Source organism: Ammospiza caudacuta, chromosome 4, assembly GCF_027887145.1.
Source record: "Ammospiza caudacuta isolate bAmmCau1 chromosome 4, bAmmCau1.pri, whole genome shotgun sequence".
In the NCBI taxonomy this organism is placed as follows: Eukaryota; Metazoa; Chordata; class Aves; order Passeriformes; family Passerellidae; genus Ammospiza; species Ammospiza caudacuta.
In genome coordinates this window covers 49,868,422-49,893,891 of record NC_080596.1, presented here as the reverse complement: position 1 = coordinate 49,893,891, position 25,470 = coordinate 49,868,422, and the positions used below count along the sequence as shown (strand labels likewise).

Below are 25,470 nucleotides of genomic sequence, written 5' to 3'. Positions count from 1 at the left end.
ACTCTAACTTCAGAGGGAGAGAAGGATGACTATTTGTCACAATTACCTGAACCCAAGTAAAGAGAAGTTAATGGAAACTTGGACTAAATTGAGAAGAACATCACATCCTACAAACTGTAATCATTACATTTGTTCTAAATAGCAGACATCTGAACCCTGAAACATTCAACCTTGACAGACTAAAAATAACAGAAAAGTCTTCCAGTTTGACACTGTAAACATGAGACCACATTAAAAAAGCATGCTGCTTTAAAATTGTACTTTATAAGCTGAAACTTCCCAGATGAAAACTTATTTTGCACTTACTAGATGTCTATTTTGCTTTTGAACAATGGTTATTTTCAATACAGTCCTGGGACCACTTGTCAGCTTAAAAAAAAAAAACTCAACCAGAACACAGACCCAATTTCTGCTTCCTACACTGAAAGTTTCTATCATATATAAAAATATTTTCTGGAAGGACTAAAATTTAAACAAAAATAAAATTAAAAAAAAAAAAGTTGCTGTAGCAGCAATAGCTAACCAGCCTCTCTGTAAAATGTGACAGCAGTCTGATAGATATCTTGAAGTACTGTATGAATACATATGAGCATTCCTCTATTCCTCAGTGAGCTAATCTGGTCATCTGGTAGGTATCCCTAAAACAACAAAAAAATTATCTTTCTTCTCCTCTCTTCCCCAGTCACTCAGAGCGCAGGACTGAGCACAAGCAATTCAAGCACAGCAAAAGCTGGTGCTGTTTGTGACACAGCTCCAAGGCAGGTTAGGCTCAGCTAAGTGCAGTCTGCCATGGTCTCCTGCCCTTCTCCACCTTCCCAAGAACTGTTCCAAGGACATGGTCCAACTAAAATCTGTGCTGGTAAAGTGTGGTTAGAGAACTGCCAGTGCTATGGCAAGGCAAAAGGAAGAAACAGGCTGGGCACAATGCAGAAGGCAGAAAAGCTGAAGCAGCAGCTTCATGGGAGTGATAGTTTAGCCCTGTGTCAATACTTCTGCTCATGAGGCCATACTGTGGGTTGGACGAGGACACTAACTGAGCTGAAAACCAATCTTTCAATATTTCTTGGAGTTGAATTTCCCCTGGGTCAGTACCCTGAGCTGCATGAAGAGCAGTGTGTGCAGGGAGGAGGCACAGGAGTAGGGCTGCCCCTTTCATTAAACTGGACCACAGCCCAAATTCAACAGAAGCAAAGCTGAGCTTTAAAAAGCCTAATTCATTCCAAAGGAAGTTGTGTAATTTTCACATACAAATTCATTTGAGCGAAGTGCAAAGAAGAGCCTGTATCTGCAGTTTTGAAAAACTAAAGAAGAAAAGAAATGCTGACATACCCTAGTGCTTCAAATTCATTTTCTTAGATTCATGAAACTTGTACTTGAATGTAGAAAATGTGTGCACAGGGAGAATTACTAGTTTCTTCTCTTTTCCCTTGCCTTTTATGCACAGGATTGGCTGCAGATGGTATTTACACAGGGCTTGATCCTGAAGCCATCAAAGAAAATGGGAAAGCTGCTACTGATGCTTTCGCTGCAGGTCATGAAGCAAAAAAGCAAAGGCAGTTTGATCTATAATTAGACCCAGCCACAACACAGCAGAGAAGAAGAGAAACAGGAAGAATTGCCATGGGTCAAATAGCAGGGCAGTGGCAGGTTAGAAAAGTTATCCAGATCTCTCTTTTTTATCCAGATTTCATCTATGCTCTGAATTTGGAAGGCAAAAAGCTCAGTCCTGCAGGCTGCAGCTGGTGGGTACATGCCCAAGCCCAGTGATTTCAGAGGAATTGTATTTATGGTGCGGGTGAGGGGTGAATGTCCCATCTACATGCTAGACACAAAACTGTTTGGTTTTTTTCAAGAGGCCACACAAGAATCAGAAAGCTGCCTCCCTCTCCGCTATAAACACATTCTCCTCTCAAAGTCTTGGACCTCAAGACCAGGAAATATTACACTGGTTTCAGTTCTATGTTGTGTAATAATTTACAAATTTCACAGTGTTGCAACCTTTGACTTATGCAGAGAGAAGTTACCACTGAATCCCTGGATCAGGCTTTATCTAGCTCCAGCCTGTCTGACCACTAATAAAGACAATCTCTGATTTCACAAAGATTACATCCCCAGACTTCTCTCCTACTCAACTAAAACCCCTGAAATAGGTGGGAAAGGGTAGAGCAAAGACCTTTATTTTCACAGAGGGTATTTAAAAAAAAAATTCCTGGCACATACCTCACAAAAATTAGTACAAAGGCAAGATAAAGTAACCTCCAATGAGTGAGGTTAAATTCAATAGCAGTGAGGCAAATAAAGTCTCTGTTACATATTTGACATGGATGCATCTCAAAACCAGTTTCCTTTTTAAACTTTAAATGTTCTGCAGCAATTGCATCAGGCCTGCAACTTCCATTCCATACATCACGCATCCTGCTTCAACTTCTGCTCAAATTCAGGAATGCCAAGGTCCTTGAACTACACACCACTGAAAATACTCTACAATATGCAAAATTGCCTTCCAAACACATTAGTGTGTCTTAAAATCTAAGCTTACAGCTTGGTTTGTGAGGATGAGATTTACCTATACAACTGTCATTAACCTTCACATACATTTGCAATACCTTTTAAGCCTATAAGCATATGTCCATTTTCTACAGATCTTCTCAACAAATTGATGCTAGTTAATAAACCACAGTTTCCTCTTCTGGGTCTGCACCTTCTCCTTTGTAAACTCCACTCCCAGGTACAAGTTCACTTATCATTTCCTTCTTGACAGTCAGCAGACCTGCCTCATTCTTTAGGTCCATCTTACTCTGCCCAAACCTGTCCCAGTGACACCTTCCTGAAGAGCAGATGGGAGATGGAGGGATGGGGCAGGATTGCTGCAGACAGCAGTCACAGCCACTTCACTGCCTGGCTGGCTCAGTCTCCATTCCAGCTATGCCTCCTACCCTGGTCACTCTCTAGATGACCGTCTGGATGACAAGATAATATTCTTTCCCATCATTTAGAGAAATGTCTTTGAGTCAGCCCTATCTACACATCTTCACATCCAGATGTCATCTTACTCCCATGGAGCATTCTATCTCCAAGATATCACTCCTCTTCACTCTCCATGGACTCCTACCTCAGTTCTTATTCTCTTTCACCCCAGCTGCGCAAACCCCTTCCTCCTGAGGGTGACCAAGGCAGCAGGACCTGCCTCTCTGTCCTAGACCCCAAGTCAGTCCATATCAGCCCTCAGTGGCCATTACACAGCCTGAACCTGCTACACCCAAAACATGGGGCACTGGAGCTTCTCTCAGAAATGAGCAAATGATGCATTTTTATTAGTCTTCTCAGAAATGCCACACTAGTTTAGCCTTAACTTCTCTAAAGAGAAGCAGCCTGAACAAGACACTTACTATGAAAAACTGCAGTGTGAACAGCTAACTTCTAAATTAAAATGTGGGTTTATGACATGAAGTCTTTTTTAAACTAGGTACTAGTCAGTTCTATGTTTGGTATAACACCAGATAATTAATTATATTCTCATCAACAGAAGCTCTCACCCCATGCACCCAAATAAAATAGTAGCAATGCACAATACTGGATTTATGCATTTTGAATTTGAGGAACTGTGTCTTCTACCTTTAAAGTTTAAAATATTTTCTTGATGGACTTAAATTCATAATTCCACTGATAAAGTCCAGCTCCATTATACATGTAACAAACAGTTACAATGGCCTTCTTGTCTCAGTGGACGGCCTCTACTTTGGCTCCTGGGCCTTGTCTCATGTTCTTCTGCAAAGGAGGTCAGCTCTCCACAGACCAAATGATACAAACACTGAATGCATTATAACCAATTTTGTGGATGAGAAGTCCTGATGATAAAAGATTTAAGAAACCTCTTGCATATATAGTGAAACAGATTCCTAGCCATGCATAACCAGATTTAAAAGGATTTCCATCATGGCTTGCTATGTATTTTGAATTTAGCAACAACCTCTAGGATAAGCATGTTTCAGTACTTAGTTTCATCAGCACATGATGCATCCAGTTATCCACTGGAGATGAATTCCCAGTCATTAATCTACATAATGTTTTATGAAACAAAGGCCAGCACTGGTTTGCATGGTCACTAAAGAAAGCATCCAAGAAAATTAAAACACAGTCATCACTCTTACATTATTAACCATACATTTAATGGTAAGATCACTAAATGACATCTCTTAACCATCTCTTACTGAGTGCCATATACTATCTCTGTAGTTCAAGACTCAACCCACTTTTCACTTGAAAATATTCCTTAAAAAACATAATGGGGTGGGTTAATGTTAACTTAATTTTCCTGCTTACATTAATAAGATTATTAAATAATAATTAACAATACTGTTCAGTTGTAAGCTATCATTTAAAGTGCTTCAAATCTAAAGAAGAAATCCCTGTCACTGTGATTTCTACAGTGTTTTTAAAACAATTGTTTCACATAAGTTATCAGAACAAAGTAATTAGAACTTCTGGGAGACCATGGCTATTACACAGAAAAGCAGAGTCTCAACACAGACCTCTTACTATTTTGTTACCATCCACTGTGTACAATGTTCACTTAGCTCTGTGCTGAAAGTGCAAATAACTCCCAAAGTATTCTGATTTTCAGTCAAGAAACAGCGATAGACTTACAGTTGTGAAACTGCTCAAAGCCTTTACTGAGTAAACCCCTTTACTGTTTATACACTGACTGTGGCATGAGTCAAAATAAACCCAGACTGCAGGCAGAAAGGCAGCATTCCAAACTATGTGCTTCTCCACAGTTTTTAATAAGCTTTGCAAAATTAAACACGGAGGTGTGGAAAAAAAATTCAAAGGTGGAAATGTTGTGATAATGAACTGCTTTTGGCTAACACACACGGTAAAAGGCCAAATTCAGACATCCGAGATGGGTAATTAAATTACTTCAATTTTATTTTGAGGTGGGATCTGAATGATTCTGGATATACTTCAGTGTCAGTTTAAAAGTTATTTTGTAAAAGCTAATTCTGACATACAAGCCACAGGCTTCAGAATTATACAGTTCAACCTTTAAAATCTTTGTCTCATAGAGATACGGAGTGCGTGTTGCTATTTTCATCACTGAGAAACAATCCACTACATTTTTTCCCTTGTATAATTAATTAATCCCAGGCTAAAAAGTATTCTTGGAGGAGAGCACCAAAAGCAAAATATTCTGGCCTGACTGTGTTTTGTTTTCCTGGTGAGGTAAGACCATCCTTCTGGGAATCAGCATTTATTTGCATTGCTATGCTTTCTGTTCAATGACTTCACAAGTTCCAGAGCACACAAACAAGTAGACCAACACATCATATTTAAATATCGATGGAATAGGTGTGCCACATTTGAGGAAGGCACATCTTGTATGAATTTAACATTAATGAGATTTTCCCCCTCCTAATGACTGGACAACAAATCTGTTTTCCTAGTTTGAAAATCCTGTAAATATTTCTGAAGAACTTTAAATTCCAATCCCTCTCTTTCCCTTCCAAGTATGGCAGTGATGGCATGAGAACACTATAAACTTAAAGCTGTTCTTAAAAGGGTTTTGTAATTCATTAGAATTACTGACATTTAGAGTTGCACACACCATGCATGCAGTATCCAAAAGCATTCATTTTGCAGGCAGTTTGGAAAGCTGCCATACTGAAGGACAGAGCCATAAACCTGCACTTATTTCTAGGCAAGAGGAGTTATGAGAAAGTTATGAGAAGATAAAGCTTTTTCTCGTTTGCCATTTAAGATTGTGGACTCGCACTAGAGGAGGTAACTGATGGATGGATTAATGTTAGATGATGTCAGATGGGGCCACTGTGATTGCTCTTAAGACCAAACTGGTAATGCTGAGGCTGTAGTTATGTAAAAAACACCCTGCCACACACCAGCAAGTCTTGCTCCCTCTTTTTCTCTACCTATGCCTTCTCCTTCTCCTGCTGGCTGTGGGGTCCTGCCCCATTTTTCACACCTACTGTGAACTTCATTATGTTTTTTTATTGATTTTATTTACTAACCCAGAAAAGGACTATCAAGACCCTTTCTGTGGGGTGAGCCAGTTGAACTGGTTTGTGGAAGGAGCCCATGAAGAACAAAGATGAGTTAATGTGAGCATGTGGCCGAGGGCAGAGCTGTCTTTGGAGTAGTGATAAAGTAACAGATTCCCTTACATTATCCCTTTCAGCCATGACCAGGTTACAGGGCAATGCACTGAGGCCAGCATGAGGGTTTGTATATAGAGCTCTTTGTTTATACACACAGCATTTTGTTTGTATGCACAGCTGTCCACCAAGGTACGAAAGGAGAGTGATGGAGTGCAAAGCATTGCTTTGCTGATACTGCTTCCCAAACCCAGTTCCTGTGTGGGAATTGGTGCTGCAGTTGTACGTGCTGATGGCTATAGCCAGCACAGCTCTGCTTTCACATGCTCAACTTGGGAATTAGGAAAGAGCAAAGAAAGGGGAGTAATAAAAAAATATGCCTGTGAAATCCCTTTCACAAAGATTCCTGCCACCCTCCTCCCAACTTTCTTTTAAATAAGATCCCCAAACATTACCTAAACCAATAAGGTATTTTAATGAAAACCACATACTTTTGTGTGCTTTTTTTGGTTGTGCTTTTCCCAGGTGCTTTCTATTACACAGGAAGGGCTTGTTTCAGAATGCAGTGTGATTTTTATTCACCTACCTGCATAACGCCTCAATAGCATCTCTGTCCAGAAAGTCATGCTCTCTCTTGACTAGAGCAATGTCAATTGGAAAAAGGAGATCTGCAGGAAGAGAAACAGATCAAAAACCAAAGTGAGGCTTACTCCCAGTGACCTGTTTTTTCAAACAACTGCTCAGCTGCCTGCAGCTGAGCTCATCAATAAGCCAGTGATTGGTGCTTAGGTAAACACATGCTATCACCTCTAATGCCAGAGGTGCTTCCTTTTAATCTACAAATTTTTGTCACGCAGCCTTGATAACTGAGAGTTTATACACAGAATGGAGGAAAAATTATTAAAGCAGAGATGAAACAATGGGAGATGGAAAAAGGCAAATGCAAGCTTTCCTATCAGATATCAGAAGTATAAACTAATTCAGGCTAGATTTATTTAAAATAAATATGCAATCTCCATCAAAATACTAATATCTCACATGAAGAAAAAAGGCCAGTAAATGCCAAAACTCTGTGAAAGAATGAAAAAAAAAAAAAAAAAAGCCTTGAATCTCCTTAGCTGTTAATCAAGCTATTTAAGTTTGACACTGTTTCATTAATGAGATATGGCTCAAAATGAAAGCAAGCCAAGCTGCCTGGACACCATACTGCCTCCTTTCCTTAGGAGATTATTTAGGTAAACAACTGGGAGAGTGAGGGGGAGGAAACAATGTTGGCAGAGAGCTGAAAATTTACTACAGCTCTGAAGCAGCAAACACATATATATCATTTACTGTACTCCACAGATTCCTTACTGTCATACAGGTCCTGATCTGGCATTCCTTGCACAGCTAAAACTCCCACCCAAAGCTGCTGGCTCTTCAGGGTGTGCACAGAAATACAAGGTCAATCTATGAGCAGACTGCTGCAGTTGCACACAATTTCCCTGATCCAAGTAATTGTCTATGAATTTTTAAATTTCTATAGAATAGGAAGAATGAACTGAAATGAGGAAAATAACAGATATTAATTTCTAGAAAGGTATTTTCTAACAGAAAATGAACTCTATGAATTTTATGAAATTAATTCATTTTCTATAGCAACAGAAATGAATTTTATGTCCTTATTTTCATAGCATCATACAATGTTTTGTGTTGGAACAACCTTAAAGTCTACTAGTTCCAAGCCCCCTGCTATGGAGAGGGATACCTTCCACTAGACCAGGTTTCTCTAAGACCCACCCAACCTTGCTTTGAACACTTTCAGGGACAGGCTATCCACAGCTTCCACAACTGTCTCAGAAATACAAATTAAAACATATTATGCAAAATGCTAGAAATTCTGTATTTTCTGCAGAAAACTGCAGTTTTAGCAAAGGAAATGGTAACTTCCATATAGGAAACTTCTCAGAACTCTTGTTCTGTACCCAATTGGTATAGTACAAAGCCTCCTTCACAGGCCTCCCCTTCACTGTTTTAAGTAGAAAATGCAAGTAAAGAGAGTGAGCACATTCATCCTGTGTTTTTCAGCAGTGCTGATGTAAGTTTTTCCACTGGCAAAGTCGTATCTTAAAATGTCCACAAGAGAACGTGTGAGAACTTCAGTGAGAGAGGTGACTTGAAAGAAGCTGATAGTCTGCATAAGACCCTTTTTTTAATGCTTAATCTATGCAATTGCTGGCTTTGTTGTTGCTGCTGCCAGGGGGGCTTGCAAAGGACAATGGTATATTGTTTTTCAGTAAGGACAGCTGTCCTTTCAATGGGTATGACTGGCCCTGCTCTCACTCCTTCTCTCTCACCTCTGTGGTCCTTTTGATGTTAGGCAGGACATGCTGTCACAACAGAAACTTCATGTAGGTTTAGAATCTCTAGGTAGGGCAATGGTCCTACACAGGTAGGACATGTTTTCCGAATGCAAGTAATTTATTAGGGGATTTATGTCTCAGCATTATAAGATACCCACAAGCCCACCTATTCAGCTGTTTTGTCTCAGTTGTAACAAAAACTGGAAGTACAGTTCCAGCTCCATATACCAAGAAAATCTTGGCATCTCCATAAGCATAGAAAAAAAAAGAAGGAAAGAAAAAAGAAAAAATAAAAGGAAATTTAATTTCTGAACAGGCAAAGAAAAGTTTTGCCAAGTGCAGCTTTTGAAAGTGCTATTATCATCTCATATTGCAAATGCAGCTGCAAATCAAAGCTAAACAAGATCATTTTTCAAGAAGGTCAGCTCAGCATTTCTGTAATTTTCAGCAGTTATTCACTGTAATAATGAACTTTCTATGCTCGTTCTTACAAGCAGCAGCTGGAGTTTGCTTCATAGAAATCAAGAGGCAGTAAAGAGTGCATAATAATTTCACTGTAGTGAAAGTAATTTAAAGTAGTGTGGGGGAAAATTCTGAACAATAATATAGATATATAAAAAGCATGTCATACTTTTAAAACAAACTTCTATATGCTACTCTGCATCAGAGCATAAGAACTGTATGCCAAACCTGCAGGTTTCTAGTAGGCTGGAGAGGCACTGAAGAAAACAGTTCTCATTGAGCAAAACCTTGTAAAAGCAGAGATACAAAATGAATGTATCCCAGAGAAGGACAAGTGACTGCAGGAGGCAGCCACTCCTCTGAGGAGCATCTGCACAACCACAGCTTGTATGTTCTTTTTCCCTTCATAGTAAGCCTATGCCTAACTTCAACTCAAACCATTCTGACTAAACACACAGGACTTGGGAATCATGAGGATACAGACATATCCATGCATATGCAGAATTTCCTGCTACTGTTCCATTAGGAGAGCTGGCCAGTGGAGCTGCACACAGCTTTTGTATTTCTCCAAGACTGGGCTTGTAGCAGTGGCTGACTGTTCCTCTCTGTCTTAACCAGAGGGAACATACCACTGTGGTAACGTTTACATTTGTTCTATGATGATGGTTGGAAGATTCAGACTAAAACAGAAACGTGAAACAAATTCAAACTCCTGCATTCTTCAGAGTCTCATTGGGTTTGGTACATCTATGTGTGTTGTGGGTGGCAGAGAGCAGCCCAGTCCCTAAAAGTCATCTCATGTACTGGAACTTCAGTGGTGCCCCTGAATCTCATTCATTGGTGAATATTCCATCTTATTGTCCAAAAGTTGCTGGGGGAGGATTGAGTTCAGGTGCCTACCTTCATAAAGCTGCGCATACTGTGGGAACCCAGCAGCCCGCAGCCAGTCACAAGCTTCCTTGGCCTCGATTTCTGAAAGAGGACAGAAACAAATCCCCCTCTGGTTAGTGATCAGCAGAGAAAAAACCTCCTCTCCACCACTTCTACTATCCCCACTGCAAAATAAGCACAAAGGTTTCCAGAAACTTTGAACTGAGACCCACATTTGCTTATCCCAGTTTGCTTTTCTTCTATCGAACATATCTTAGATTCTAGAAAGCCACTAACGCTCAGCTGCTATTTATCAACAGCTCATCATTTTAGTGGTAAGAGAAACAGGCACTAATGAAAACTGCAGCAGTTATGGATTATCCTGTACAGTATTTACAGTATTTGTTAACACTAGAAAAAACAATCTGCAATCAACATGAGCAGTGCTTGTTCGGCAAATCTTTTGGTCCTCTTGGCACAACTCCTTTGTCTTGACAGAAATTCCTTGCAGAGCTCGCATTACTGTGCACTTTAACACCTTGTAGATAGTTCTGACAGACTCAAGTCCAAGAACAACTGACACACTGTACTGCAGCTTATTCAAGCACATATTTACTACCCAACAAGAACCTAGTTTCATTGGAAGTCTGTAAGGTATTTAAGACTTATTTGGTGTATTACAGGAAGGTTTCCCTCACACTGCCCGAAAGAGCATGCCACAGAATGAAATTATTCACACACATATATGTTACACAGAAAGAAAGGAGTATTAGTTTGTGAATAAATCACATACAAATTCATATGCTACTTAATACATGTAGAGATAAAGAATACGTTATCCTATTAGCTCAAACTAGGAAAATATAAAAGGTACCTAGGGTATTCTCCAAGTGTTAAAGAAATGGACTGGGCTAATTATGTTCTTCAAAAAATTCAATAAAGTGCTACTGGGAATTTAGTTTCCTGCTTAGAACTGATCAAATGAACAATGAGAAATCAGAAAGTATTACAGTTTGTCTGGCTTTCATTATACTCACTGTTCCTGATGGACCAGGAAACAAAAGCTTCATTATGCACAAGTCAGTACACAATTTTGCCACCTACTTGGAGAGGATACTATGGCTACCTGCTGCAGAAACCATGCACAAAGGGGCCTGCTCAGAATTGCTCCAAATACAGGTTACTGAATACAGGGCATTGAAAAGCCAAACACAGTGTAAGTAAAATATTACAAAATTTTGTCACGCTAAGAAATATTCCCAGTGAGATATAGGTGCATAAATTGGATGAAATGGCAGGCACATTTTAGCATCTCCAAAACGACGGCAACCCCCCTCTCATTTTCCAAATTGCTACAATTGTGTTAAAATATTTGTGCTTTGCCAGACTACTTTGCTAAGACACATATCCAAACCAAGGGGTTAAGGTGAGCCAAAACACAACATTCCAGATAAATAAACATCTAAAAATCCACTCCTGTTGAAGTCAGGACAAGCAGGCATTTGTGCAACTTGTGTTGTTTGCTTCACCTTTGGGTTATGGCACCACATGAGAACAAGCACGTACGGACATATTGACTTAGCTACTGATTAAGAAAAGGCATTTTTCAATTCCAATTGCAAAAAATTACAAAGTTTTGCTTAAATAGTATTTCAATTTCTGTATGCTAAGGAAATATGTGGAAAATTCAATAAAGAAAAAAATATTTGAAACTTGTATGGCTAAAGCAAGAACAAACAAGATGATAGATTAATACTTCACAAGCAATTAAAGTAGCAAAGCAAAAAATCTGCAACAAATTTTTAAGACTACTTAAAATAAAACACAATATCTTATAGGTTGCATTCTGCAAAAGTGCTTGGATTGAATGAGAATTTTGCTTGACTTAAAACCAGGAAAAAAATTATCCTAGATAACAAGCATTTGGCAAAAAATGCAGGGAGATGCTTGCAGTGCAATTGAAAAAAGTGTGAGATTCCTTACTACTACAGGCACTCTTCAATGTGTTTAAATATTTTTTCACAGGTCCTCTACTGAGCACCCCAGGTGTATGGCCTGCAAATTATTTCTAGAGCTAGAAAATTATGAATATGCATTCACTGGACTTTTTTTCACCATTCTCTACAAAGGCTTTGTGTATCTTTTCTGCAAATGTGCCAGGGATGTTGAAGTTACATTTTATGGGCACCCAGCTGTCACATGCCTTTGGGATTTTCACAGCGTATTTGCTTTCAAAATACCTTTGAGAATCCCCCAAGAAGTTTAGGCAATGAAACACCTGATTTTTTTCCTATCTGTCCACAAGAATTGCAGAGAACAATAAACCACAAGTGCACCTGTCCATCGATTAGGCTGTGTAAATGCCTAGGGTTGGGTACAAGACAGTGCTAAGTGTTTAAAAGCCATATTTGCCCCATTTTCATAAGGCAAGTTGCAAGTCCTGTTGCAAGTCCTGGAAGGGCAAAAGGTTGCAAGTCCTGTTGCAAGCCCTTGAAAGGGTGAAGGGTTGGGAGTACTCTCCTGAACAAGGGGCCAGGGAGTGCCCTGAGGCCAGGGCTCTCTCCATCTCATCTCCACCCACACACAGCTTGGTCAAGAGAAGGACATGATGGGTACTGGTGACAGAGTGGAGGTGGGACCTAAAAGAGTGGCTCCTTTTGTTCAACTCAGGTTGGCCAAACTCAGGATTCCTCCTAGACTGCACTCCTATGTGGTGTGACCAGACAAAGGGAAAGGTAACTTTTTAACCCAGCTTTCCTATTTCAACCTTGTTGGCTACTGATGAGCCAGCGTATGAACAAAACTGTGTATGTGTGTGAGGTTCAGGCAGACCAAAACATAGTCAGAAGGAGAATCCAGCCCAAGGTACACTGAATAAGCTGCACAGAAAGCAGAGTACACTGAACAAGCTTCCTCACAATAAGAGATACAAATTTAAACAGCTGTGAGCTTCTCTAGATAAAAAGTTCAATACTGCAGCTTAACTGGAATCTGTGTTTGAGAATAAAACACACTGGTTAAACCTGAGGTTCTGGCCAAATCATTTAAACTACCCTAGAGGAAGAAGCTCATTCCCACAGTTTCAAAATTCCAGCTTCCAACTCAGCAGCATTAGCCCTGGGACATTTGGTTTGCTAGCTGCCAGCTTCATTTCCAAGTGGACATGAGAATATTTATGTGCAAGTCCTTGTCATACTGATCAATGGCAATCAAGATAATAAGAGACAAAAGAAAGAAGAACAGGTCTTCCAAAATCAGACTTTCCAACTACTTCTAAAAACATTTAGAAGGGACAGAGCATTGAATAGCCTTTGTTCAGTATCCTAGGGGACACAGGTTACAGATAATTATCTGAGCTAGGAACTCACTGCATTTGCTTGGCTGGGGCCAGCTAATAGCCACAGGGAGGAGAGGAAACTTGCAGAGGAACTCTACACTGCTTTCCAACCTATTTTAGGAAAGTCCTACTTCAGCCACAATTTGCAAAGCAATTTCTGATGAAGACCTGGCAGCTGAACTGATAAGCTGCTGCAGGCAAAGGACTGGTCCCACTGCCTCCTTCCCACTCCATCCCTGCAGTGCCACTTCCTTTCTGAATCAAACATCCTTGCCAGTTAAAACCTTTACAATAAACTACCACTCAGCATACATTCCAAGCAAGAAATGTATGTGCAGCTTTTCAGACGCGCATCCTGTGCCCTCCCCCAGCAGCAGGAGGTTCTTGTATGAAAAACAGCTGGCAAGGAAGAAATTGTGCTATTATTTCTAAATGTCCTGATACAAAAAAATCCAAAAAAAAACCTCTTAGAAAGTAAAACAAAACAAATTTAAAAAACTCCACCCAAATCCCCCAAAACCCCAAAAACTACAATGAAGTCTTTATTCTTGGTGTCCTGTAAGCAAACAACACGCAAATGTGTTAAAGAGGAAACAGGAAATTTTTATTGGAACCAGCTTTATTTGTTAGTCTGTTTTACAAAGCAGTCCTCCATGCTCAAATCAAGGGTAGCAGTTCCTTTTGTGTATGGTTGGGAGCCATTAGTCCTTATTTACCCACTTCCAGAGGGATTAGGAGAACTCAATTCTTCCCCAGAGTAGTAAATGAAAATGGAAAAGTCTAACTTCCCTTTTTGTTAAACTTTGGGTAATCTTGGTTCCTGGCCTGGTAAGTTTGCAAGTTTAGACCTTCAGAGTAAAAATATCTCAATTAACACCTTGTTTGAAACTGCTGTTGCAGAAGGGAGAACTGTAAGATGTCTATAGTCTTTTGTTTAATGATACCTTCTCTCCCATAGAAAAGAAAATCCACACAGTGATACTGCAATAACATTATTTCAGAAAAAAAATCACCATAGCAGTCCAGTTAAGACAGCAACAACATTTACTTTCATTCTTCTTTTTCACTTCCATGAAATAACATGCAATTTAAACACTATCTCTTTCAGGGTCTTCAGGACAAGGTGCAAAGCAGATGTATCTTTGTACAGTCATGCATTGACTCAATTTTCACCTAAGTGCTAAACATCTTATGAACAGTTTTTCCAAGCAGATGGTTTCCTCTTGCCTCAACTCAGCCACCTTTACAATCATATTAGCACCTCCACACATCAGTTCTACCCATCTCACCTTTTGGCTCTGTTAAGAGAGCAGCTCGTAAAAATCTGTAGTGAGACTGGTAAAATCAGCACTGTCAAAATCAAATTTAAGAAAAAAATGGGCTTCCCTTCTGAAGGTTCACTTCAATGTCCTATGTAACAACTGGGTTTTTTTGAGCTTCTTAATTGCATCTTGGTCTTAATTTTAAAGTAAGTTATTCTAGTTGAAATTCACTATTTGATTTTTTTTTCAGAAGAGAAAAAAAACTTGTAGAAATTGAATATAAAATTATCTTCCTGAATTAGCTTGCTGGAGAGGCTCTCACATACAGTGCAGAGAATGATTCCAGACTTTCATGAAAGCTGGAGATGAGCACACTATCTCCTTACTTCAATGTCTAAAACTCCATAATCTATCTGCATATTTGCTGAGGCACAGAGGAGCACATGGAGCACAGAAAGCACAAAGGATTCTTCCCCATCCAGGACTGATGGTCCAGTTTAATGGCTGCAAATGGCTGGCACGCTCTTTTTCTGTCTATATCAGAAATTACCTCTCCCTGTCACGTCCCTCTGAAACTTCTGGTTCTTTGCAAAATTTCTGTTCAACTCAAAAGCACTGTCCTAAGCTACTAAGAAACTTGAGATCATTCAGGATCATTTTTTAAGACCAGCTGTGGTATATGTGAGAAATACTCTTCTCTGGATAGAATTCCACTGCTCAAGTACAAGCAATCATTTTTCCTAGTGCTTGAATTGCATCCCTGACATGTGAATTGTGGTCCCAACATTAGACCTGATCAGACTACCCAACCACTCAGTCTATAGATACATGAACACAGATGTGAAATCTGAGACAAACCGGGGAAATAACTGCACTGTGGCAGCTGTCTACAAATGAGCAGTGCAGGCATTGAAAATGATAAATCATCTCTGTGTAATGTCATATGCCTGCAGTCCTTTAAAGTTGGGACAGTATGACTGACTTCCTAAGAGTAAGCCTGTTATGTGTCCAGGGCCACAGATGGCTTTCACTTTGAAGATATGCGACTGTTGCTTGAAAATAATTAAATTCCTTCTCATATGCCTGTTTTTTCTCAAACTTATATCGTTTAATATTCCTTAGGCAGTATCATTAACTTAGCACTCCACACCTTTCAAGAAAGCAGCACATAGCAAGGACTAAAGAAAGCAAAAATATAATTAGTGAAGAATGGCATTTTATAAGGATAATGCACTCAAACACAAACTTGGGAAGTTTGTCAATAAATGTTCAACCAGTAAAAATGACAGCATTCTAAAAATCCCATTAAAAGCTCTTGCCAAATTTCTAACACACTTGGAATTTCTTCTACTTCTAGGAGAACCATCTAATAATATACAACTGTTCTAGAATACCAGTCTGACACATTCAGTCCATGAAGGATGCATTTCTAGAAGAACCAGTGAGATCAAGAGAACATAAAGCACAGATTTTGAACTCGTTATGAGCTTGCTGGTTTTGAAGAGAAAGCTAACCACCTTCCCAAGAGAGTAACTTTTCTCCTTTCACCTTTAAAGTGCAAGTTACATTTTGCATTTGCAGCTGCCTTTTTTGATGCGCTCCTCTATTTCACTGTGCTTCAATTTACCTTCTACAGTCAAATGATACATGCTGTGACCTCCACTTACTGCTGCCTGCCTCAGCAATCAAGTTGAGCCAGTATGGATGCATGTGCAATTTTAAGAAACTATCTCTTATTAAAAACTTTCAGAGGGATGGGGAGAGGGGGACTCACAAATTCTGAAGGCAAACCATGTATGACACCAAATATAAATACTGCTTCCTAGTCATAAAACCCCTAGAAACAGTGATGAATGTTACTCAGATATTCCACAACTATATGATGACGACTAAAAAAATACTCTCTTTGTGTTGTCTCCTGCTGGCTTTGGGTTAAACATGGGACTGACAGTATTTTTCAAGCTACAGAGCCTTGAAGCAAGACAGTAACTATGCAGTTGATGTTATGTATAAACCACAGGACACTGGGAGAAGAAACAGAGTATGTTTGGAATTTGTGTGGGAACAGATGAAGAAGTAAGGAAACAGATGTTTAAGATCATATATTGATGTTTTCTCTGAAAAAAAAAGCAGGAAGCTGAAAACACCCCCTTTTTTTTGGTCAGCAGAACTTTTGAAAAAAGCAAATGGCCTACTTCCACTGATAGGATTTCAGTTTGTTTATTTCCTTATTGATGAAAGCTAAATAAAAATAAAAATTTTTAAAAAAAGAATGTGACTGGTTTCCAAAATATCTACAGAGGTGTATGTTGGCTGTATGTACCTTCCCTCCTTCCCAACTATACCAAATTACAGAATATAGTACTTTTAATTGCTCACCAATACTCTTGCAAGCACAATACTGCTTTTGTGGACCAAAATTTAATTATTAAACTTGAACCTCTTCATAGTCTTCAATATATCAAAATTACTTCAGAAATTTTTCAGCTCACAACATAAAAAGAGAACATTTGTTGAAAATATTTCAAATGTTTAGAGATCGAGACCACACTTGTTAAAAACAATGGAAGCCTCCATCAATTTCAGAGGACTTAACTAGGACTTTCCCAGTGTGGATCTGTGGGTCTCTAAAACCCAACTTTTCCAGGAATAAATGGGGTCAGTTTCACTATTTTTAGCATGGGGAGAAACCCAGGTTTTCATCAAAGAAAGGACAGTGCCCTATTTCAGCAGGTCAGAGAGGAACAAAAACCACCTCTAGAGCATGCCCTGGCTGGCAAGAGGCCCTTTCCTCTGTCAAGAGGACCAAGCACAACTGATTAGCTCTGAAAAGCACCAAATCAACATCATTTTGGGACCTAATAAAGGGCCACGGAAATAAAGGATATTCCCCATGTGTCTGTCAAGCCCCTTCCCTATACACTCTGTAACAGATTGCAATTACTGCTCATTTTCACACCACTAAATATGCTTCTAGCAGCCTAAGGTTAGCTGCATTACTTCCTAACTTGTGGAAGACTTTGGGAAAGCATGTTCTAGGACACAAAAGAATCATCACAACTCCTGGTTTACACTGTAAGTTAATAATTTATTCCTAAATAGAGTTTTGTTTTATTTTGTTGATGTTTTGGTTTTTTGTTGGTTTGGTTTTTTTACATTTTGAGCATATGCAGGAGAATTTGGAAATAAATTTAAAACCCAATGTGATCTGAAGATAAAACACTAACTTTGTTTAATCAGAAAACTATAGCTTGATGTGGCAGTTTTCCTGTCTATTACCGATAAATAACAACTTTATTTATAGGTTAAAGATGGTCTTCTCTCATCTTGTTTTTAAGAAGGTTCACAGATGAAGAGGAACAAGATGTGAAATGACTTAAAAAACTCTCAAGAAATAATTGGGCACATGGGTTATTTATCTGGCCTGCTTAACACAGGGTGGTCTTGGAGGAGGATTATTTGGGGCAGAGAAAGCAGTTAGTCAAATCCTCTGATGGAGGTCATGTTGACAGATTCCAGAGTGAGAACCAAATCCTCCTCCAAAGAGTGGGAAATAGAAGATGACTTTAACCTTCTCTTCTCTCAGAAATTACTTGGTCAGCATGACCTTTGAGAACATACTGAAGGGCAAACATTGACTGTTGCTAGTCCCAAGCCCAGCACTGAAATTGCCCCGTCTGCAAGCTTGTGGTGTGCAAAGCTCAGCTCAAAGGCTCATTCAGCTCCAGAGGGAGGCAAGGGTGAGCAGGCCCAGCATGAGGGTACTTCATCTAAAAAAGGCACAAAGTGTGGGCTACTGTTCAGATCTAGGAAATAACAATGCTGTAAGAACTGATCTGAATTGGCTCAATGGCTCCTACAAAAGTAGATTTTCTAGACAGTTACTTCTTTGAGCTTGTAACCTCAAAATTATCTATGCATGTAGGAAGAACTGTATGGAAGAATGACTGCCTTTACATCATAACTATTTACAGTTAACCTCATTGATGATCCAGTCCCAAACTATATTGTATCATCCTGTGGGGATGACACAACACTAGATACAAAATACCAGCGACAGTGAACAGCCCAGCATAAAGCTAATTGCATCACAGACAAATGCCTTCTTTCCTGATGCAGAATTAAAGATGTAAACATGGATTTTTCCAAAGCAAATATTACTATGAATGTTCTGTTTTTAGATATTAGAGACAGTTGTAGTATTGTCTGTGATACTGCATACTTGAAAATGTTTCTCTCAGATCTAATGGTCACATTTTGTATGGATGGAAGAAGAAGTAAAGTTTAAACAGATCATGAAGCTTTACACTGGAAAGTTTCTTGTGTCTTATGTGCACAGGAAATCTATTCTTACAACTCATGGAGAACAGATGGAAGGGTGGCCAGCAGAACATTCAATTCTATGGGTCCGCAGGGTCATAGAGAGATCATTCCCAAAATGCAAAAATGCGATGGGGGACGAGGGCAGAGGGGCATGTATTGTTGGTAATCTAAATAATTTACTGAATAATCTGATAATTTGCTGAAACTTCAGTAAATTAAAAGAACAGGTCTGGGAAGGTCAAACTGTGTCCAGCACTGGTTTCAGCAATGTCTTTCAAACATCTCCTCAGGAATTTTTCTTAGTACAGACAACTGCATTTAATAGAAAGATTTAGACAACTATAAAATAAATATATTTAAACCCAGATCTATGGAACTCTGCACCCTTTAGACTTTAAAAAAATGCCCCACAATAAAGAAGTGAGCCATCCTATCATGTCTTTATAAGGAGAGACCAGATAACATTTTTTCCTGATCCTGTCTCACCTACCACAGTCCTTCCCAAGGGAAACACTAGACAATATTTGAAAGAATATTCATCCTAAGAAATAAAAATGCTTGTCATACTCAAATAGTTCAGAATGGTTCATAGTATTTATTACTTGTAACTTTCAGATAATGAAATTCAGTGAATTACAGCTAGCTGGCTATGTCATTCTCAACTCTCTTTTGGTTCTGCCAGTTTTGCCAATGGTATATTTTACTAGCAGATCTACTGATTCCAGAGATGTGCTGAGTGGGATAGGGTAGCACTGCAGCAAGAATGGCCAAGCAAGTGTCAAGTAAAAAGAACCAGAAAGTTCCAGTCACAGCCCAGTCCTGTGCAATTCCCTTTCATGAGAATTGCTCATCATTGAAGATAGAATTTGTTTTTTTCCTTTGAACAGGGGCAGGAAAAGTAGATGAGAAAATAAATAAAAACAACAACAACAACAAAAACCTTTGTAAAAAACTTGGGAAATCAAAAAACATGCAAGACCCTGATACCCTGCACCATGAAGAATTACTGATTCCTTAGATACAAGCAAGAAATATGCCTGGAATTGCTGAAATTACCAAAATTACTGTATATCTACACTTCCTATATTACTGTAGAGAATACAGAATTTTGTAATTAATTCATCCTGAAACACCACAATTCAAACTGTAATCAGAACAATATGGTACACAAAGAATATAAATTACACATGGCATCATCTCCTTATTTAGTGGAGATCAAACCAGCAAATTTTCTGTGAACTGCATATCATTTGATTGCTGTATTTCTATAACATGCACAGGAAGGAAGGGGAAACATCTGAAGTTATTTTTATTTCCCCAGGTCTTGTGGCTATACTGTATGAATGCTAGGGTGGGTCTGGCATTGTCCGAAATGTGTCAGGGTCCTTTTGCATAGCCTCATTTCCTTCTTCCTGTCGCTAGGAAGGATAGTTAAGCATGAAAAGTGCTTGTTTACTGCACAGGACCATCCTGTTAAGCACATGAGCTCTCTTCCTCTGTCTCCTTTTAACCAGCCGAGGGTGCATTGTGTTTATGCTCAAGCCAGCAGCAAAACCCCCATCAGAGGAGAATTGGAAGAGAAGCCTGAATCTCTCAAGAAGCCCAAACATAACACACTGTGGTATTCTGCCTAGAAAAAGAAAATTTATAGTGCAAACTGCATCTCTAAATATTTGCGGAACTCATAAATTCACATGCCTCAAACAAACCGCTGCCTAGAATGTAATGAATCAGAAGAACCAGAAAAGTAAAACCAAGCCACCTCATCTCCTTTTTCTAGGAATCTTAATATAAACATTCAACATCAGTGAATGAGTACAACTACAGTACCTTTTTCCAACACCCCACCAGAGGCAAAATACACTGGGCATTTGTAAGTTTCCATGAGTAGCATCAGTATTCCTCTCTGGCCCACCAAGGGCAGCTGCAGAAGTGGCTGGGAAGACCCTGACTCAAGAATTAAAAATCCTAGACTGAATCTACACTAGTGAAAAATAAAACCAAATAAAACCACCAGGTATGTTCTTGCTGTTCACTACCACTTAGAAATAATATTTTGTGACATGTAGGAAGTTAAAGCCTTATGGTGTTTAAAACAATGTATTAGCATTTCCTTTTGTATCAATTAACAACCCAAGTTATTTTAAAAGAAGATGGTATCAAGAATTCCTAGAGGTCACATAGCTCGAAATGCCCTGATTTCTATGAGCTTGTAGATGAAAAGAATCTTGTGAAAACAATATCTACGTCTTCTCTTACATATACTGTATTCCATAATCAAAGAATCTCAGTCCTCATGATGATCCCATCAGCAAACTGAAGTAGTAACCCAAACCCATTAATCTGAGGGACATTCATCCCACTCCCTGGCCATCTCAGCCTTTTTCTTTTTGTTTTTGTTGCTTCTACTGGAGATGCAGAGCAGGATGCAGTAATAATACCTGACAGATACACTATAGTAGGCTACAGCTGTGGCATCAACAGACACACCTAATACCAACTCCATGTGCTGTCAGACAGCAATGGCCTGCTTGCCAGACAGATGTTGAATCAGTCTGGCACTGAACTGTTGACAGATTCATACTCAGAGGCTCATAAGAAATCTGCCCATTATCTTCCTTCACTACAAATAGCCTCAAAACATAACTTGACTCAGAGAATTGTTATTGAACTGCTGTCAGGAATTTCTTTATCAGGGCAGGGCAATTCAAACAGATCACACTTACTCCTGTAAAAAAATTAAAATAATTGATGGCTAAGATAAAAGCATTCCTCAGGCTTTCAAATCACGTGTGTTAAGTACTATGACACATCAGACAGAACATTCTGACTTAGCTAAATACATTGCTTAAATGTAGTTATGTCTTCAAATTTTCCCAAAGAGAATACGAGGGGACAAAAAACTGAAAAGAAACCTGCTGTACCAATAGTAAGTGCCTTGACTGGCAACAGAGCTCATTAGGTTAATGGCAACACATCGCTCAACAACTTCACGGTTTCGGTGGAACGAAGTCATTGCTGTGGTTTGCGAAGAAAGGGAGGGTGACACGGAACGTAAAACTGACCGACTGGAAAACGGCATCGGCTTTCTGTTTTCCTCGAGAAGGGAAAAAGGAAGAGGGGGGTAGGGGTGAGCCCGTCCGGCAGGAGCTGCTGCTCCTCCACCGGGATCAAAGCCGCCGGGGGTGACATCAGGGCTGGCCACCGCCGCACGGGGGGAGCCACCGGGCTCCTGGAGGCCATCGGGCTAATTACGGAAAACTTCAAAAGGAACTCGACGGTTCCCGTCTCGCAAGGACTCCCAAAAAAAAGAAAAGTCAACCAAAACAGAGAAAGACTAAAATTAGGTGGTGGAAAAAGGAAACGGAAAAAAATCCAAAAAACCAACCAAAACCAAACCACTGAAAAAGAAAGATGCGCCACGGTGATCTTCAAGGGAGCAGCCGCATCCCGAGCGGCGCTCCGCGCCCGCGGTACCCCCGCCCCTGCGCTGTTAACCCTTTCGGCCGCGCTCCCGAGCACGGCCCCGCGGGCGCTCCCCGGACACAGCAGCAACCCCGGGCTCCGGCAGCGTTCCCGTCCCACCGGGGGCCGCCGCCGCGCCGACGGCGCTTCTCACCCGCGCACACGGGGCCAAACGCCCCGCGGGACGGGGCAGCCGCCCCCTGCCAGCGCCGCCGCCCCGGGGCTGCGGGACAACACCAGCGGATCCCGTCCCTCTCTGCCCCCCAGCCCCATGCGCTGCCCCGCGGCACTTTCCGCCAACGCCGCCCGCGATGCGCGGAGCTGCGCCCCCGGCGCAGAGCCGCCACCCCCAAAGCGAGCCGGGAGGGGATCCCCGAGCTTACGTGTGAGGATCATGGTCTCCGCCGGCCGCGGTGGCTCCGCGGGGCTGCCTGCGGGGCCGGCTGGCTGCGTCCCTGCCCGCCTGCCTGCGCGGCGGCGGCGGCTCGCAAGTGACACCGGCCCGGAGCAGCGAGCGCCAGCCCGGCCCCCGCACCGCCCCCGGCCCGCCCCCGGCCCCGGCCCCGGCCCCGCTCTGCGCCCGCAGAGACCCCCCGAGCGCGGGCACGCGGCAGCAGAGCAGATACGCCGCACACGCATCCCCGCATACGCACCCGTGCACACACACACATGCACCCCTGCACACGCTCACGCACACGCACACCAACGTGCACACACACATACACACGCACCCCTGCACACGCTCACACACACACATATGCACACGCACCCCGGCACACACCCCTGCACACGCTCACACACACACATATGCACACGCACCCCGGCACACGCACCCCTCCACACGCTCACGCACACGCACATGCACACGCACACCAACGTGCACACACACATATGCACCCCTCTCCCCTGTCCCTCCAATGCACGTCTGGGGAGTCCAGGGGAATGACACAAACCAGAGGTAACGCGCTCAAAACCGGCATAAAGGCTCCTGTGCCTTTTGTTCCTTTGGTTTCTAATGGCTGTCAGCTCTTGCGGTGGCCAGGTTTCTAAAAAGCAGTCAGCAAAGCTCTCAATACTTTTCCCAGGAAGCACAGACAGGAGAGTTGACTGAAAAGGCATCACGGCTCATTAGTGTTACAGACTGGAGAGGTTTGGAATGGCCTGAGCAGCCCAAGGCATGGGGGATGCTGAGCCTTCAGCCAGAAGCAAGCCATGCAGGAGGACCAGGGCATGCCAGTCCCTCCCTCTACAGACAGCATGCTGAAGAGTGCTGTGAAATTTTAGAATTCTTGAGCACCATCAAAGTCTCAGTCTGAACCTGGATGGAAAACAAATATTTTTCCTATGGGGACCATGGAACAGTGATGGGCGAGTCTTGGAGATAGTGAAGTAAGCCTGGCTTCATAGTTCTGTGTCTGGTAGTTGCTGCCTACACTACTTATTCCCCTTTGTATTTTGCAAAGTTTTTTTTTTAATTCTTGTTGCTTGGTTGACACATTCAGGACTGTAAAACAGCACAAACCAGGTACTTTTGAGCAGCTGCCAAACTATGAGCATGGAAAAAAGTATTGTGAAAATTTGAAAATATCTGGACCCTGTCAAAGACTATGATTGGTTCATTTTCTTCCAAGACAACATCATATTTTGTATTCACTGGTGTTATTCTAATGTTCAGTTGTCATTTCTGCACGATGGATACAGATGTAAAGTATACATAGTGAGATGCTTGAGCTGGCAGTTTCCTGAAGAATAAACATCTCCCCCTTCTAGGAGGAGGAGGCTGCAAACTGTGGCCAACTGGCCATTATAGTGTTGTTTCTGGAAACCCCTGCACAGCTCTAGATCATTAATTTACTTTAATAGCCCCGAAGAGGATGGAAATGCACTATATCTTCAAGATTAACTTTACATCTGTAACCTGCTTAATCAATTACCCCTTCATATCTAACCTGGTTTATGCACATTTTGGCATAGCCACATTTACCTTCATTTTTGAATGTTTCTTGTAAGGTCAGGATATATGTTTATTAGATAGGTCAGGCATGTAAAATGTTAATTCCTAACTCTAGCATGGGGAAAACAGACATATGCTATGCCCCAGCTGTTGAACAGCCAAAGTAATCCCAATCTAATTGGCTTTCTGTATGTATTGTCTTTCATTTTATGCAGTTGGTAGAGTAGTAAGTGTCAGAGTAGTCCTGACGAGATGAAATATATTGGTTGCATATTGTGTGTGATTTCCAGTCTGAATTCCAGGGGAAAAAAAAAAAAAGAAGAAATTTCTCCAATAAATATCCTCAAAAAGAAGGGGGTGGGGGTGGGAAAATGAAAAAAAAAAAAAATTATCAAGAACGTGTAGGTAAACATGCTGGCCCAAAGGCATTTCTGTCACAATAATAATGCTGGAACCAGGAGACCACCAAGTGTCAAGTTAATACCCTCTGTAAAATCAGGGTTTGTTCCTGTAAACACAGACTGCCTAGGCTGCTTCCTGGACCAAGCCTTCATTTTTGTATAGGAAGCTTTTGTATAGGACCCACAGGAAGCTTTTGAAGGAGGAGAGAATGGACTTCACAGAAAAAATGGGAAAGGTTGAGGCAACTCAGCATTGTGAAAGGGAACTCAAAAAAATCTAAAAATGAGATGAGACGTACAATAGTGAAGTAAAATCCAAATTGAGAGGATTGTGTGATAGCAGCAAATCAAGAATTTGAAGTCAGAGATTCATTTGAGGATTTTGAGAGGGGTGAGTGATAAGATCAGTGAATACTTGACAAATGTGTCCCAGACACAGAAGATGGGAAACTCTCAGTAATTAAATCAAAGGTTATCTACCACTCTGTTAAATAGCAAATGAATGCTATTTAATGATGATGCTGACAATGAAACACTATGCTTGTGCTTTTGTTCAGCACTCCTGTTCTACTTGCAAATCTAATTAGCTTCCACAGTAAAAGAGGAATCTCCATCCTCATTCAGTCTCTGCAGCCATGTCAGAAACAGTGACTTTTGTGATGGAGCAGTCTGTCTGTTGGGATCATTGCTAAATAGATGCTGGAGGATTATCACTGACCTGGATTAGATTCTTGCTGGTGATCTAAAAGAGAAAGGCTTTGATTGTAGTTTGTTATCAACTGCTGAAGACACACAGTCACTGAGGCTTGCATTTTAACTTGGAATTCTATAGGGCTGCTTAAGCAGGAGTATTTTTGGAGCTGAAGCGAGGCACCAGTCTCATTTGCTGTAAAACGTGCTCAGAGGAACATTCCACCTGAGGCATGGGTGTTTAACAGGCTACA

At 40.9% G+C, this 25,470-nt stretch overlaps 1 protein-coding gene across 4 annotated transcripts in view; it reads right to left on the bottom strand.

Moving 5' to 3' along the window:
• The window catches only part of DLC1 (DLC1 Rho GTPase activating protein), a 214,317-nt gene that overhangs the window by 15,441 nt on the left and 173,406 nt on the right, over window positions 1-25,470 (bottom strand). For 3 of the 4 annotated variants that reach the window (XM_058804396.1, XM_058804398.1, XM_058804399.1), the window contains 2 exons: window positions 9,815-9,886; window positions 6,697-6,778 (listed from right to left, as the gene is read on the bottom strand). In XM_058804396.1, coding sequence (XP_058660379.1) covers window positions 6,697-6,778; window positions 9,815-9,886 — 154 coding nt within the window. Of the gene's footprint in view, window positions 1-6,696; window positions 6,779-9,814; window positions 9,887-22,554; window positions 22,637-25,470 lie in introns of those variants that run through there. The other variant, XM_058804400.1, reaches the window with a different exon arrangement.